The 14,738-nt window shown below is 38.8% G+C and overlaps 1 protein-coding gene across 3 annotated transcripts in view; it reads right to left on the bottom strand.

Annotated features, from left to right (window-relative positions):
- The window catches only part of USP6NL (USP6 N-terminal like), a 210,373-nt gene that overhangs the window by 131,750 nt on the left and 63,885 nt on the right, over positions 1-14,738 (bottom strand). For all 3 annotated transcript variants that reach the window (XR_010622597.1, XR_010622596.1, XM_065743735.1), the window contains 2 exons: positions 6,685-6,724; positions 1,893-1,973 (listed from right to left, as the gene is read on the bottom strand). Coding sequence is in view for 1 of the 3 variants with exons in the window: in XM_065743735.1 (XP_065599807.1) it covers positions 1,893-1,973; positions 6,685-6,724 (121 nt within the window). In the remaining 2 variants the exon portion in view is untranslated. The remainder of the gene's footprint in view (positions 1-1,892; positions 1,974-6,684; positions 6,725-14,738) is intronic.

The following is a 14,738-nucleotide window of genomic DNA, read 5'->3' as shown; positions in this document are numbered from 1 at the left end:
GTATCTCCTATTTCTCTGCTCATCAATCTAACAAATACCCTTGTCTCAATCTCTCCTACTGAAGCTTTTCCATTTTGCAAAAAATAACCTAGTGAAACAAAAGAGAGTAAGAGAGTATGCTAACTCCGCATGCCACCAATCCAAGCAGAGACCCAAGATGTGCAACAGTTGTTCTCTGTCTCGGCAAAACACAGGCAGATCAGCATCACCAGAATGCATCGCCAGAATCCCCTCAACAAAATGCAATTTTTAAGCCCCACAGAGAAGAAGTTTGATTCTGGGAGCCTCATATCTTATGCATTAACCACTGAACAGCCAGAACACTAAATATTATGAAAACCTCCTCAGAGCACAGTGGTGGGAATATAGCCTCTCCTGAAAGTTTTTCCCCAGACAAAATTCCTCCATGTTTTCACTACCAAGCAGATGATCAAGGCTACACTCACAGTAAAGAAACTATGCACAGTCCCCACTTACCTTTCAAAGCAAGTAAAAGCACTCAGTACTTAACATTACCCAACTTCTGTGTTACCCCCAAACCACTACATGTTATCCAAGCAGGTTCAAAATACTTCTGTAACTAAAAATCTCCAAAGCTGTGCCAAGAGCTTTAGCAGGTGATTCATTTACTTAAAAAAAATCACCTGTAACTTTACATAGAAAATCATTTTATTTCTTTTATCTATTTATTTCTTTAAATCAAGAAATGCCGTGGCACTGTTGGCTATGGTTACATAGTAGCTGCAAGCATATTTCAGGGATTTATCCCTGAGCATTTCTTCTATATTGATCTCAAGCCAAAAGCCCACCAAGCTTGAATGCATTCTATTAAAAAGTAGATCCCACTCATACCATCAAAAAATGGCTTCTCTTAAAGACTAAGAAGGGAGCTGCATATATTATGTGGAAAAAAAAAAAAAAGACATTCCAAGGAGGACAAGGCACAGAACAGCTTCCTGTACTTTTTACTTGAAAACTCACTCAATGAAACTCTCCTTTTAGCAAAGAAATCATGCATTTTGTGATATTCTAAAGATATCTTTGCTGGCAAGCATGATAATTTAAATATCAAACTATATGCCCCATGTTATGACTAATCAGTTTCCTTGGAGAGTTATTCAAGGCCGTTTCCACAGAACAGTGACTGCAAGCCATCCTAGGCTGTTCATCAGTAAACTTGGGTTGCAAAAACATTAAAAAAAATAGAAACCATAGAAGATTAATAATAATAATAAAAAAATCCTCAGATCTTAATAAGATGGCACCAGTACCTCAAAAGAATAAATCTAAATTTCAATATTAATTACAACTATATCCAGCAAATAAATGGATAAAAAAATCACCCGAAAGTTAAAATTCATAATAGGGAAAGGGAATTGATGACTCCTGCAGAACTCAGCTATTCCCATTTAAATATGCTTTTTAAGCTTACAAAGACCATCCCTTTCTCCCTCCTTCCTGCTCTGGAAGTATAATCAAACACCTTCTGACAACACAAGCTATTTGCAAGAGAAGGTGAGCAGCTCTAACGCTTCATCTGCTCTAAAAATTATTCCTCAGTCACACAAACACAATTTGCTATGTGATCCAAACTCACAGTGCATAATGCAATGTAACACACAATTACTACTAAGAATGAAGAGTGCTGTCCTTTGAAATTATTGCATTTGGCCACTGTTTGCTTTTGCTCTTTTGAGAGGGAGGGAGGGGGATTGTTTTGCTTTGTTGGATCTTTTTGTTTGTTTGTTTGTTTAATGTACTACAGCATTTCAGAAGCAAAAAGATCGTTTTTCTTTCCATGTGTATTTTCGCTGATCAGAAAATAAGCCTAACTTAAGGTTACACATTCATTTGAAAGTGATAACTAACAAAAAAACCATGCATAACTTTACCTTTTCAGTATTCTTGTATTTTTCCCAGCTTTTCAGCATCTTAAGCCATTTTGTGGTTCTTTCAATTTCAAGATGTTTTTGCTGAAAAGAAATTAGAATCTGTTAATCTTTTCAAGGTGAAGACATTTTGAATTATTTAACGCATTTCTAAAAACATTGAGAAGTTTTCATCATCTTCCATCAACTTTTGTTCCTACCTAAGAACAACAGTAACATCAGCTACATAAGCTCCTCTTAAAAATCACAGCTCTTTCCACAGTGTGGACAATGATTTCCTCTTCTCTTTGGCTGGCTGCTTGGGAGGCTGTTTTAAGTGTAACATTTATGGAAGTTTCTTCTCTACATCTTTTCTCTCAAATACAAAATGCACTTCAATTTGTTTTCACACTACGTGATATTTCAGGCAAACAATTTCTGCGGCAAGCGTTTTAAATTAACTGACTCTACACTGATAGTCATCTTTAGCCAGACTTGCTCTAGACACAATTAGCTACTGCTCTCCAGCAGTCATACAAACCATCCCTTCTTAAAAGGCACAAATTAAAAATGCACTACATACCCTGACAGAAACAAACTAATATACTCCAGGTGATGCAGCAGATCAGTGCACATTGACCTTAGTACCAATTCATAAGTTTTAAGAAAGGACATGTGTGAGCATATGCAAGAATAAAGTATGGCAGCAAAAATGGGACTATTTCTGGTCTTGAAAAGCTCTGAATTTTTGCTGTAATTCACTGTTGGATGGTATATTTTTTACTTAAATTGTCCTATATCTTAACTTCAATGATTTCTTTTGAAGGTGCTTAGAGGTTATTGATAAGAGTATTTCAGCAACAGGGGAATAAAATAAGAATTTTAAAAAAATAGGATAACAAAATAAATGTGATTTTTGTGCTTCTGTGCTCGACATGGCTTTAAAAGCACAGGACAGTGCTGTAAGCTTAAAGACAACTTGCCATCAGCTTCTTGAATTTGGGAACCAAGCAAGCACTTGAACTAGCCATTTTAGTCCCTGGCACTTTGGCTTTTCATAGTTAAAAATGCACACTTTACTGGCTCTGATGATAAAAAGATTCCCAAAGTCGCACTTCTACAGCCACATTTTGCATGTTGTAAAATAGGTTTTGTATCTGATTATCCTAGAAAATGATTATCTCTGTAATGGGGGAGAAGAGGTGTTTGGACTTTTTGGTTTTATAATGCTTTGCAGCTGAGGCTCAGCCCTGAAAAAGCTGAAGCAGAAAGCTGATCTGTGCCTGCTGCTTTCTCTTCAAACATGAATATAAGCAAATATGCAGATTTTTCATAAAGGACAGTCTCTCTACCTCCCACGAATTCAGGTCTTCATAAAAACAGGGAAGATCTTTTGTTTCATACAGGTAGTGATTAATCTGTAAAAATATAATTCTAATTAAAGCTCTGCAAGATACTGGAAACCTGTTTATACTTTCATTAACTGTATCTCAAGTGCCAGGAAAAACAAAAATGGAAACTATTACTTATTGTCTCAAGTGAATTGTAATTCTGCTTCTATCTTTTATTCCTCATCAGATTTTATACATTCTTTCTTGACAACAAGATAAGCATAGGAATTCTTTAATTCAGGAGCCTAAAGCCTTTCTCTAATGGAAGTGCAGCTGGATGACTGCTTAGATCCATTCCAGCCATGATTCAGTCCATAAGGTGTACAGGACAGAAGGGGTTTGGTTTGCTTGCTGTTGCTATTTCTTGAAAAGTTATTTTGAATTCAGTTCATCGGACAAAAGCATAAGTTATGTGGAAATAAGTGCTACTTCTATTCTAACCTTACTTATCCAGCTCTTCATGTTGCAGTCAGCTGCCCACATCCTCGTTCAGGTTCCATGCTGTATTTGGCAATTTCTAAACTATTTTCTGAATATAAATGTGCACTTATATATATATATATGTAAAATATATATACACATACACATATATATTTTTAATGATAAAGTGCTTCAAAAATCTCATACATTTCATATTATTGTTTCTGATTCTCCCCCCCACACACAGAACCTCCTTAAGAAACAAACATTTTCAACATCTCTGAAGCAGATGTTCTTTAGGAATAGTTTATTCTGCTGAAATGACACTGCTATTAAGTTAGAAAAGGTCTCTGCCCTCAACAGGTTTTTCAGATAATTGGTAAGAAAAATGAAACCCCATCTGCTCTAAAGTCTTTTTGTTTGTACGTTTGATCTACTTTCAAGATATTTGGTCTTCTGAGCCAGAAGCTCACTTCAATTGTATGTTTGTTCAAGCTTTTATGTTTTCTGTGTCAATTTATCCCAGTTCTCATGTGAAGCTACTGTAGTCAAAACAGCAATTATTTCTGTGCTCAGTTGTTGAAAAATTTTCAGCTTTTTTTTTCCAGTTGGAATTATGTTCACTTTCATGTTTAACAGGTGCAACACTGGAAACATGAATAGATCAGAAGCAGCTCATTGCAGAGTAGAGGGATGCTGCTGCTGCTCTTTTAGACAAATTGCATGTAGTTGTCACCAAAAAAAAAACCCAAATCCATTTATCAGTCTTCTGACTGTTTTTTACACTTTGAAGCATTTTCTGCCATTGGGAGTAACAGAATCCCTAACTGAAAAAGAGAAGGCCTCTCACTCTAGTGTCAGTAAATAATACAGTACTGAAAAGAAGTGTGAAGCTCTGTTGGCAGGTATTCGCTTTGCATGCAGTACCCTACCTTCACAGACAGTAAGTGTGCTACAGCCAAGGCTCAGAGCAAAGCCTCAGCAAAAGCCTCAGACAATAGCAGTCTGACACAGACTCCAAATTTCTGAGGTCTCTTTCCTGTTCACTTTTGTCCTCAGGATTATCCTTCCTCCTGTAGTTTTATCTCAGATTACTGTGTGATTTGTATGAAGTTCATAATGTAAAGACAACAGCATGATGCACTTAAGTTATTAACTGTCCAGCAGTGTAAACAAACCATCAAAAGTACTCTGCAGCCACAGTAATAACGCCCATTCCAGAAGCACAGCACACAAAAACATGAGTGCAGAGACACCTGGTGCAAACCCTGCTTGAGCTTTACACCAGAATGCATATGAAAATACATTCAAAATTCACAACGCTTCACATTAAAGCTGCAAACTTCAAAGTGCGACTTAAGAACCTTTCTTAAAATTCATAGCAAAGTCAAAAGAAAAGCATACATAATTCTGCCAATTAAGTGACTCCAAAAGATACTGCCCAGAATGCTTCTAGTGTTAGCCTACATTAACATGACACTTTAATTATTCTGTGAATGGTATCCTGAAAACAGCAAAGACTCAGTCGCCACTGATAAAAGACAGATAAACCTCAAACCAGCAGAGGTCAGGATATCATCAGGAGTATAACTAGGAATCTAATACAGGAGCATTACTGTATGATTGTAAAAGTAAACTAGATTTGCAGTTTAACACTGATCCAATAAATACAGTTTCTACATTGAGATTTTGTCTGAGACAGTACAAATAAAGTATGGGACAAAAAATGAGACACCATTTTAATGGAATAATTTAAAGTTTACTACATAGTCACAGTGAAACAGAGCTCCAAAACACATATACCATAATAATTGCAAGTTGTCTAATGTTTATGCTCACAGGCTCACTATCCTGCTGTGTCCAATGGATGGAAATGAAATTACATATAGGCTTGCCATGTTATTAAACATAATGGAACGTGGCATGAAAATGCAACTACTTCAGGCTGCGAATGCAGAAATATATGTGAACTGACACAAAACAGAAACTCAGAAGTTCACTTCTTTTATGAGAAAGACTTCTTGCAAGCCGTAGTTTCTATGGAGAAGAAAACTGCATTTAGAAATACTGCTCTTAATATTCAGAGTTGAGCCTCCTTAAAGACGAGTCACTTCATCTCTTTCATGCACTTTATTGATTTGTGAAGAGAGATAACATTAAGCTTACAGTTTTAAATAATTCAGGAGTTTTCTGAAGATAGAGAAGATCAGTATGGAACTGATAAAGTCTTGGAGACAAAAAGGGCCTGACAGAAAATGCCAATAGTACTGAAAGTAACACATCTTGGCCAATACAAGTAGAAAATGAGTTCCAGTAGTTTTAGTAAAAACTTTCCACATTATTAAAATATCAGTTCCTAAACTTGCCCTCCAGCATCTTCCAATAGCAGAAGGCTTTTTGAACAAGGGCCTGCACTGGCTGCTGGTATGTCTTACAATTGTTGAACACACCTGGCTCGTCAACTCAGCATTACAATGGAGCTCATCATACCACAGCGAGTGACAGCCAGGTTATCTGTCACCATTTATCACAGGAGAAAAGCACGCTGCACTTGTCAGGGGAAGGCAGCAGATGTCTCAGCACCAAAGCTACCACCTCACCTGTACACTGCATCCAGCCAGGGCAGCTGCTGACAGCTCATGATACAAACAGGTTGTCTCACCCCAGACATGTGCCTGCCAACTGAGCCCCTTTTGGGGCAGAGCTGGGTGTGATCGGTTAAACAGCTTTATTTGCTTTACAGTGTCAAGTGATGGGTGAGGAAATCCTGTACCTCTCTGCAATGAGTAATTAATCACACTATTGCATGGGCCCCCAAGGGATCCATGTGTTCATTAACATGGCCTCAATAATCACAGTACTTTTTGGACTTGGAACATGTGTCTTTGGGAATGCAAATCACTAAAATGCTTCATCTCTTAATTTCAGAATAATTTGTATTAAGAAGTCATAAATCTTTAAAAGTTTACTTTTTAGTTTAAAAAAGTGGAAGATACTGAACTTACTTTTTCTATTGCTGCATCATGGACAGGAAGCTCCTCTGGACTGAAAACATAAAAAGATATATAATATTACTCTAGGCTTATCTTGGCACAAAATTATTTCTCTATAAGTTCTTATAAGTAGTCATTTCCAGTAGCAATATGCTGTAGGGAGTAAAACGAGAATTGTCAACTTCAGATTGTTATTACAATGGTATACAGAAACCTTTGGGATTTTGTTTTTTAAACACAATAAAACTCACATTGTAAGTGAGAAAATATAATTACTTTGATATTAAACCTTCTAAATCAGAACAGACTGAGTAAAAAGAAGCATGGCCAGCAGGTGAAAGGTGACCTTGCCTCTCTACTCTGCACTGGTGAGGCCTCACCTGGAGTGCTGCGTCCAGATGTGGAGTCCTCAGTACAGGAGAGATACAGACCTGCTGGAGTGTGTCCAGAGGAGGGCCACAAAAATGATCCACAGAATGGGACATCTCTCCTACAAAAAAAGGCTGAAAGAGCTGGGACTGTTTTGCCTGGAGAAGACTCCAGGGAGACCTGTGAGTGGCCTTTCAGTATCTAAAGAGGGGCTGTAAGAAAGGGACAGTCTTTAGCAGGGTCAGTTCTGATAGGACAGTGGAAATCATTTCACACTAAAAGGGAGATCAAGATTTAGACTGGATATAAGGAAGAAGTTTTTTACATCAAGGGTGGAGAGATACTGGAACAGGATGCCCAGGGAGGTGGTGGATGCTTCATCCTTAAAAACACACAAGGTCAGGCTGGATGGAGCTCTGGGCACATGATGTAGCTATATGTGTCTCTGTTTAGTGCAGGGGAGTTGGACCAGATGGCTTTTAATGGTCACTTCCAACTCAAACAAAACTACAATTCTATGAATAGCTTCAAGAGAAAATTACTAAAACACTCTTTTTTTTTTCCTGTTAAAGCATCCTGTACTGTATTACTGAAATCAAACAAACATTCTTTAAATGCACTCAAGCAGTTTTAATGCTTTTTTAACAAAGATTTTTCACACTATTAGATACTTTATGTTCTTTTGTAGAAATCTAGCTATTTCCAAATTTAAGAATCTTCACTCCAAGTTTATTTGCCCATACAACTGAAATACCCCTAAGAAAAGCTTTCCTTCCTTACTACTGAGCCTAAGAGAGTCTATGTCCTCTGGAAGATGGGACAGGCTACTTGGGGTGACTACAGAGAACCGGACAAGATTTGCAGGCAGAAAGTTAGAAATGCTGAAGCCCAGCTTGAACTTAGACTGGCTACTGCTGTAAAGGAGAACAGGAAACCCTTTTACAAATATATTAACAGCAAGAGAAAAACTAAGGAAAATTTCTCTCCTTTACTTGACGAGGCAGGGAATGTAACCACAGATGATAAGGAAAAGGCTGAGGTTCTCAATGCCTTCTTCACATCTGTCTTTAATAGACAGAGCAGTTGTCCACATGGTACTTGCCCTGACCTGGAAGTCCGGGATGGGGTGCATAATGCACCCCCTGTGATCCAAGCAGAGGTGGTCAGAGATCTACTCCTCCATCTGAACTGCCACAAGTCCATGGGGCCAGATGGGATCCACCCAAGGGTGCTGAGGGAGCTAGCAGAGGTGATTGCTGAGCCACTTTCTGCCATCTATCAGAATTCCTGGTTATCTGGAGAGGTCCCACAAGATTGGAGGCTTGCCGATGTGACTCCCATCTACAAGAAAGGCCGTAAGGAAGACCCGGGGAACTAAAGGCCTGTCATCCTGACCTCGGTATCAGGGAAAGTTATGGAGCAGAGGATCTTGAGGGAAATCACACGACACGTGCATGGCAACAAGGGGATCAGACCCAGCCAGCACAGGTTCACCAGGGGTAAGTCGTGCTTGTCCAACCTCATCTCCTTCTATGACTGGGTGACCAGACAGGTAGATGAGGGAAAGGCTGTTGATGTAGTCTACCTGGACTTCAGCAAGGCCTTTGACACGGTCTCCCACAGTATTCTCCTAAGGAAACTGGCAGCCCGTGGTGTGGACAGGTTCACTCTTCTCTGGGTGGAGAACTGGCTGGAGGGCCGTGCCCAGAGGGCAGTGGTTAATGGAGTTAAGTCCAGCTGGCGTCCTGTTACGAGTGGTGTCCCCCAAGGGTCAGTTTTGGGGCCCATCTTGTTTAATATCTTTATTGATGACCTAGACGAGGGAATTGAGTGTACCCTCAGTAAGTCTGCAGATGACACCAAGTTGGGAGGATGTGTCAAACTGCCTGAGGGTAGGTAGGCCCTTCAGAGGGATTTGGATAGGCTGAACAGCTGGGCTGAGCTCAATGGGATGAGGTTCAATAAGACCAAGTGCCGGGTCCTGCACTTTGGCCACAATAACCCCATGCAATGCTATAGGCTTGGGGCAGAATGGCTTGAAGAATGTAGAGAGGAAAAGGACCTGGGGGTGTTGGTTGATGCTGGGCTTAACATGAGCCAGCAGTGTGCCCAGGTGGCCAAGAAGGCCAACAGCATCCTGGCCTGTATTAGAAATAGTGTAGCCAGCAGGAGCAGGGAGGTGATCATCCCCCTGTACTCAGCTCTGGTACGGCCGCACCTCAAGTACTGTGTTCAGTTTTGGGCCCCTCACTACAAGAAGGACATTGAGGCCCTGGAGCGTGTTCAGAGAAGGGCAACAAAACTGGTGAGGGGTCTGGAGCACAAGTCTTATGAGGAGCGGCTGAGGGAGCTGGGATTGTTTAGTCTGGAGAAGAGGAGGCTCAGAGGAGACCTTATTGCACTCTACCACTTCCTGAAGGGGGGTTGTGGTGAGGAGCGGGTGGGCCTCTTCTCCCTGATAAATAACGACAGGACGAGAGGGAATGGCCACAAGTTGCGCCGGGGAAGATTTAGATTAGACCTGAGGAAACATTTTTTTTCTGAAAGAGTGTTCAGGCACTGGAATGGCCTGCCTAGGGAGGTGGTTGAGGCACCATCCCTAGCGCTGTTCAAGAAGCGTTTAGATGAGGTGCTAAGGGATTTGATTTAGTAGTTGGGTAGGGATAGTGACAGGAGGATGGTTGGACTAGATGATCTTGTAGGTCCTTTCCAACCTTATGAACCTATGAACCTACTGAACCTTGTGAAAGGCACAGAGACCTTTTGATCTGGGAGACTTACCCTCTAGTTTCCAAGAAATGCAGATAACTCACTCTGATAAATAGGAAGGAGGTAGCAAAAGTAAATAAATAAAAAATAAATCTGTTTTATTAGTAGATATCTAATATTTTAGAATAGTTTTTCCACTTCTAAGCCGAATTAAAAAGACAGGCTATGAAGCGAACCCTCAGAAAGGATCTTTTAAAAAGATACATTTTCAGATTTATTTTAATTCTATTCTGAGGGCTCCAACTTATGTTTTTCTTACCAAAGAAAACTTATGGTTTTCATATCAAAAGTAACTGGATCACTTTGATGCCAAATGAGACTTCCTTCCTTTGTATGCATCGTCTGTAGCTTCTGAAAACACAGCAGTTCATCTAAGCAGCAAGACTCCCTTTCTCTGCTCTACAGATCAGATAAATAACAAAAACCTTCTTAAAAGGGACAAAAAAAGAAGAAAAAATGAAAAGTTCCTTTTAAGTCTTTAAAAATATTAGGAATTCCTACACACAACACCATAGCAGTCTATGGTGAGGACAGTAAAACCCTCCAGTTTAGACCAGTATCAAATCTGTGCAGGTGTGGGAAAAAAAAATCCTTACCAGGAAAGACTACAATAGCAGAAATGGAAACTGAAATCTACCGTCTCTCCTCTGTCGCTGCAGTTAGCTTAAGAACAGTCTAACACAAAATGCTTACGTTATATTTGAACTCATTTATTTTGTTTAAAGACTTCAAAGATGCCATTTCAAATTCAGAAGTTTTATCTGAATTGTTAAATGTATTTGAATGACTTCACCTAATGAAAAATCTTGCTTCAATCAACACGTTCTTGGAGACATCCCCTCGTCCCCCCAGGTCTATGCTTACAGTGCACAATTTAGGAACTAATTTACTAGCCAAGACAGCCCATTCTTTTGAACAGCACTGCAAAAAGCATAATCAGTTCATTCAAAAGGACCTTCCAAGTATCTGAAAATCTTCTTGAAGAGTAACATCAAAACCCAATAAAATCCCACGGAAGCCTCAGTGTCTAACACACTAGGAAAAGCTGTTATTCACTATTACCTGAATTTATAAGTGTTGTATATTACTGGCTACGTTGCCACGTGATTAAAGTATCAAATTGAATGTAGGTCCTGTGTTTGTCAGTGTTTGTCACCTAAAATTAAACTGATTTGAACAATAATAACAATAAGCAAAAAAGAAGAAACAAATCCACTTGCTAATCTACTCCAGCTTTTAATTGCTTTGTTTTTAACTACAAAAATTACTAAGCCTTTCAAATCTTAAATTTTCAGTTCTTTAGTGATCCCTTCTCTTCCCACACCAAATTTCTGAGCAGTCTCCTGAGCTTCAGGCACCTGCACTTGGATTTGATCTCTGAAGGTTCTCTGAAGGATCTCTTCTATTCTTCTCTACCTCATGCAGAAGTCAGCCTCACCACTGCAGCATGGGGAGCATACAGTCCCTGCATTCTTTGTGGCCCTGCAAGATTGCACAAGCACTTGGCTGCACACATGAGAGACTCTTTCTTTCCCAGTGCTGTCAGCAGCACAAAAGACAGCAGGCTGATGGCTCCAGAGCCCCACACGTTCCCACAAGGCACAGCTGAACTGGTACCACTTGACAGTTTATCTTCACATCTTCTAATCTGGCGTGGAAACTCGTCATGTGAAAGATTAGTCAAATTTCATTTTCTCACAAAGGAGCGGACAACTGACAACAACCGATTAAGGGGTGATTTTGTAAATAACCACTGATGTATAAACGAAAGTCAGAAGGATCCTTTGTGCTGGGAAGCAGGCTCCTAACTGCCTTACTAAATTATCCCAGCTGCAAATTGATGATAGCACTGCTTGATATTTCTGTAGCTACAGAAGTAAGCAATAATCATAGAATCATTAAGGCTGGAAGAAGACCCCTTAGATCACAGTCCTACCATCGACCCACCCTCACCATGCCCATGTCCCTCAGGGCCACATCAACTCTCTTCTCCAGGGACAGAGATTATTTCTGCTCAGAAGGAGCAGCAGTGCACTGGAACAGGCTGCCAGAGTGGAGTTACCATCTCTGGAAATATTCAAGAAAAGGGGAGAACTGGCACTGAGGGACATTGTTAGTGGGCTTGGTGGGGATGAGTTGACTGCTGGACTAGGTATCTCAGTGGACTTTTCCAACCTTAATGATTATATGATTCTAGTGAAGTATAGAAGTGAAAACCATAAACTTACTTTGTGATATATTTAAATAGCAAGGAGGAAGGGAAGAATTGAGTTGTTAAGAAAAGCCTGAGTACAAATAGAAACATTTTGCTGTATAATTCATAACTCAAATTGTTGGTTGTTGCAATTAATAAACATTTCAGAACTCAAATGTATTATGAAAAAGTAAATCTTCCCAAGCATGAACAGTTATTAAACTGTGTCATAATTAGTCAAGAGTGATTTGTAGGAGTGTATAGTATTATTAGACAGAAATTAGTATCATCACGTTGGGAATTGAATTCTGACTAGCTGTTCTCTTTGGTCTGCCTCCCCTTCAGCTTCTGATACAGGGTGCATAAAACTGCCAAGGCAATAAAAGATATTACAAATACATAGAATAGTGCACTGCAAAAGAATGCAACCTTATTCTGTATTTCTACATATCATTTTCATGTTACTGCCTCATGTCATATGCTATATCTATATCAGAAGTTAGGTTATCTGTGTTTCACAGTCTTACATTAGGGAACCTACATAACAGCCTAAGAAAATTGTCAGATACATAACATTGCTACTTAGACTGATTGTTCATGCCTCTCTGCATAAAATTACTCCACAAAACTGGCAACAAACTGTTTTCTGAATTCAGCTGAAAAAAAAGTCAATTAAACATTATAAGTCCACGTCGAAGTATATTTCAATTTTATGCTTTTCTTTAGATGTAGGATTTAATACTTCTGCCCCTTAAAGCACAATTCATACAGCACTGGATTCAGATCTTTCCATCCAAACAAGTACATTTGCAGACAAATTCTGATTTCAAAGAACTGATTTAATCTCCCAACCTTGATGTGGAAATTAGAGGTAGCATTCTAATCTTCAAAACTAGTAATAGGTAGAAACGTTTTCTGAGAATATTAAAGAAAAAGCAAGCTGTGTTTTCAAGTATTGTGACGTTTCCACAGATAAAACTCCATGTATCTCTTCCTTCTTCCTTCCATGACATATTTTATTTATATTACTTACAATTTTGACTGTGTCTACCAAAATAATTGGAGCTCCACTACTTTTATCATCCACTGAATTCCAGCAAATAACCTTTGCATAGTATGGGGGTGGTGACTACAGCAGATTAAGAAACAGATTTCAGAAGTTTTGTTAAAATTCATATGCAAGCCAAAGCAATTAATGAACATACGGGGCAAGCCAATGTGATATCCTACAATATAATTATCAGGAAATATGTTGCATGAAATAATTTGGTGCTGGCAAAAGATTGACTCAGATGTGATTTCATGACCAGATTCTAGTTAACAATTTTTATTTGTTGCTGCCAACATGCACAGCACAATGCCATGAATTTGTAGCCCCTACCCAGAAGTCTGCAGCACTGCAAACTCTGATAGATAAAAGATGTATCAAATTCAATTAAATATCAAGTGGTGACTTTAGAAGTACCTTCCTGCTTGCGATGAGTTCACTACAAAGTTTTTATTGCCAGTATACCAAAATGATTGATCAATTTTTAGCAAAAAAAAAATAAAGGACCTGCATTCTCGCTGCCATACGTAACATACCTCCCTGTAACTTTAGCAAAAGATATGTTCTATATGTAAACTTAAAAGTTTTTCCTGTTCATGATAAGAAGACCTTATATTTATGCTAAATATAGTAGGAAATATGTATGGTGATAATGACTGTGTTAAACCCATATGTTTCAGAGCATAAGTAGTAGCTTAAAACCAATGCATGCTACTTTATAATGTATTATATAAATTAAATCATATATTGCCATATCCAAATACTTTTTTTTTCCAGTTCTGCTGTCTTATTCCTCTTCTCATAAAAAGAAGTTGTTTATGAATTCCCAATATGCAGTGGGTGATCTATTACTCAAATCAGAAAATAGAAGCTGTTAACAAAACCACACTATTTGTACAAAGATGGCAGATTTATCCTGCAGCTTACTTCCATGTTTGCAATTATATCTGCCAGGTTGCATTCACTTCACTTCTTTCTGAATCTGCAGAGAATTGTTAAGTGACAGCCTGCACTAACTCAATTCAAGGAATGGATTTAAAATTCAAATTTCAACTCCAGTCTTGAGAACAAACTAAAATAATGAGCACATTTGTGATACAGTTTTAGGGAAGAAATATCCCAACAGCTCAAAAAGCTAAAAAGTAAATAAACATTCCTTATTTCCTTGCAAATACCCTACATGCGAAGTAGGAGAAATATACATTAGACTGCAAGCCCAATAACAAAGAAAAAATACACAACTTTTCACACTCTCTTGAAAAAGCAAAAACAACAACAAAACACCACCTTCACTAAGATGAACCTTTTGTAAAGGGACTGAAAATAACAATCCAAAAGCATCCAAGAACTTACTGGTAGCTTCTAAGCAAAAAATATTAAGATGCTATTGCACAGGCTCAAATTAGACACCACTAATATGACTGAGAAAGATAGAGACACCAAAATTCTATTCTCCTTCCAGGTCAAGAGATGCCAATCCAGTTGCCAGGAGCTTAAGCTGTTGCTGCAGTGATGGATGGTTGGCTGCCTCACTGTGAAGCTCACGAATGACCACCTGGCAGAGGAGGTCTGCTTTCCCTCACCCCTCCTAGGTCAGTTCCATACATTTTTATGGAACAGCTTTTGACTAAATGACCAAATACTCACCAGGTAAAAAAGATTCAGCCTTTAAAAAACAAGCATGAG

The sequence above is a fragment of the Cyrtonyx montezumae genome, unplaced genomic scaffold, assembly GCF_038088225.1.
Source record: "Cyrtonyx montezumae isolate F1298 unplaced genomic scaffold, pur_monq_1.0 scaffold_3, whole genome shotgun sequence".
Taxonomy (NCBI): Eukaryota; Metazoa; Chordata; class Aves; order Galliformes; family Odontophoridae; genus Cyrtonyx; species Cyrtonyx montezumae.
This window is presented reverse-complemented; position numbering and strand designations above follow the sequence as displayed.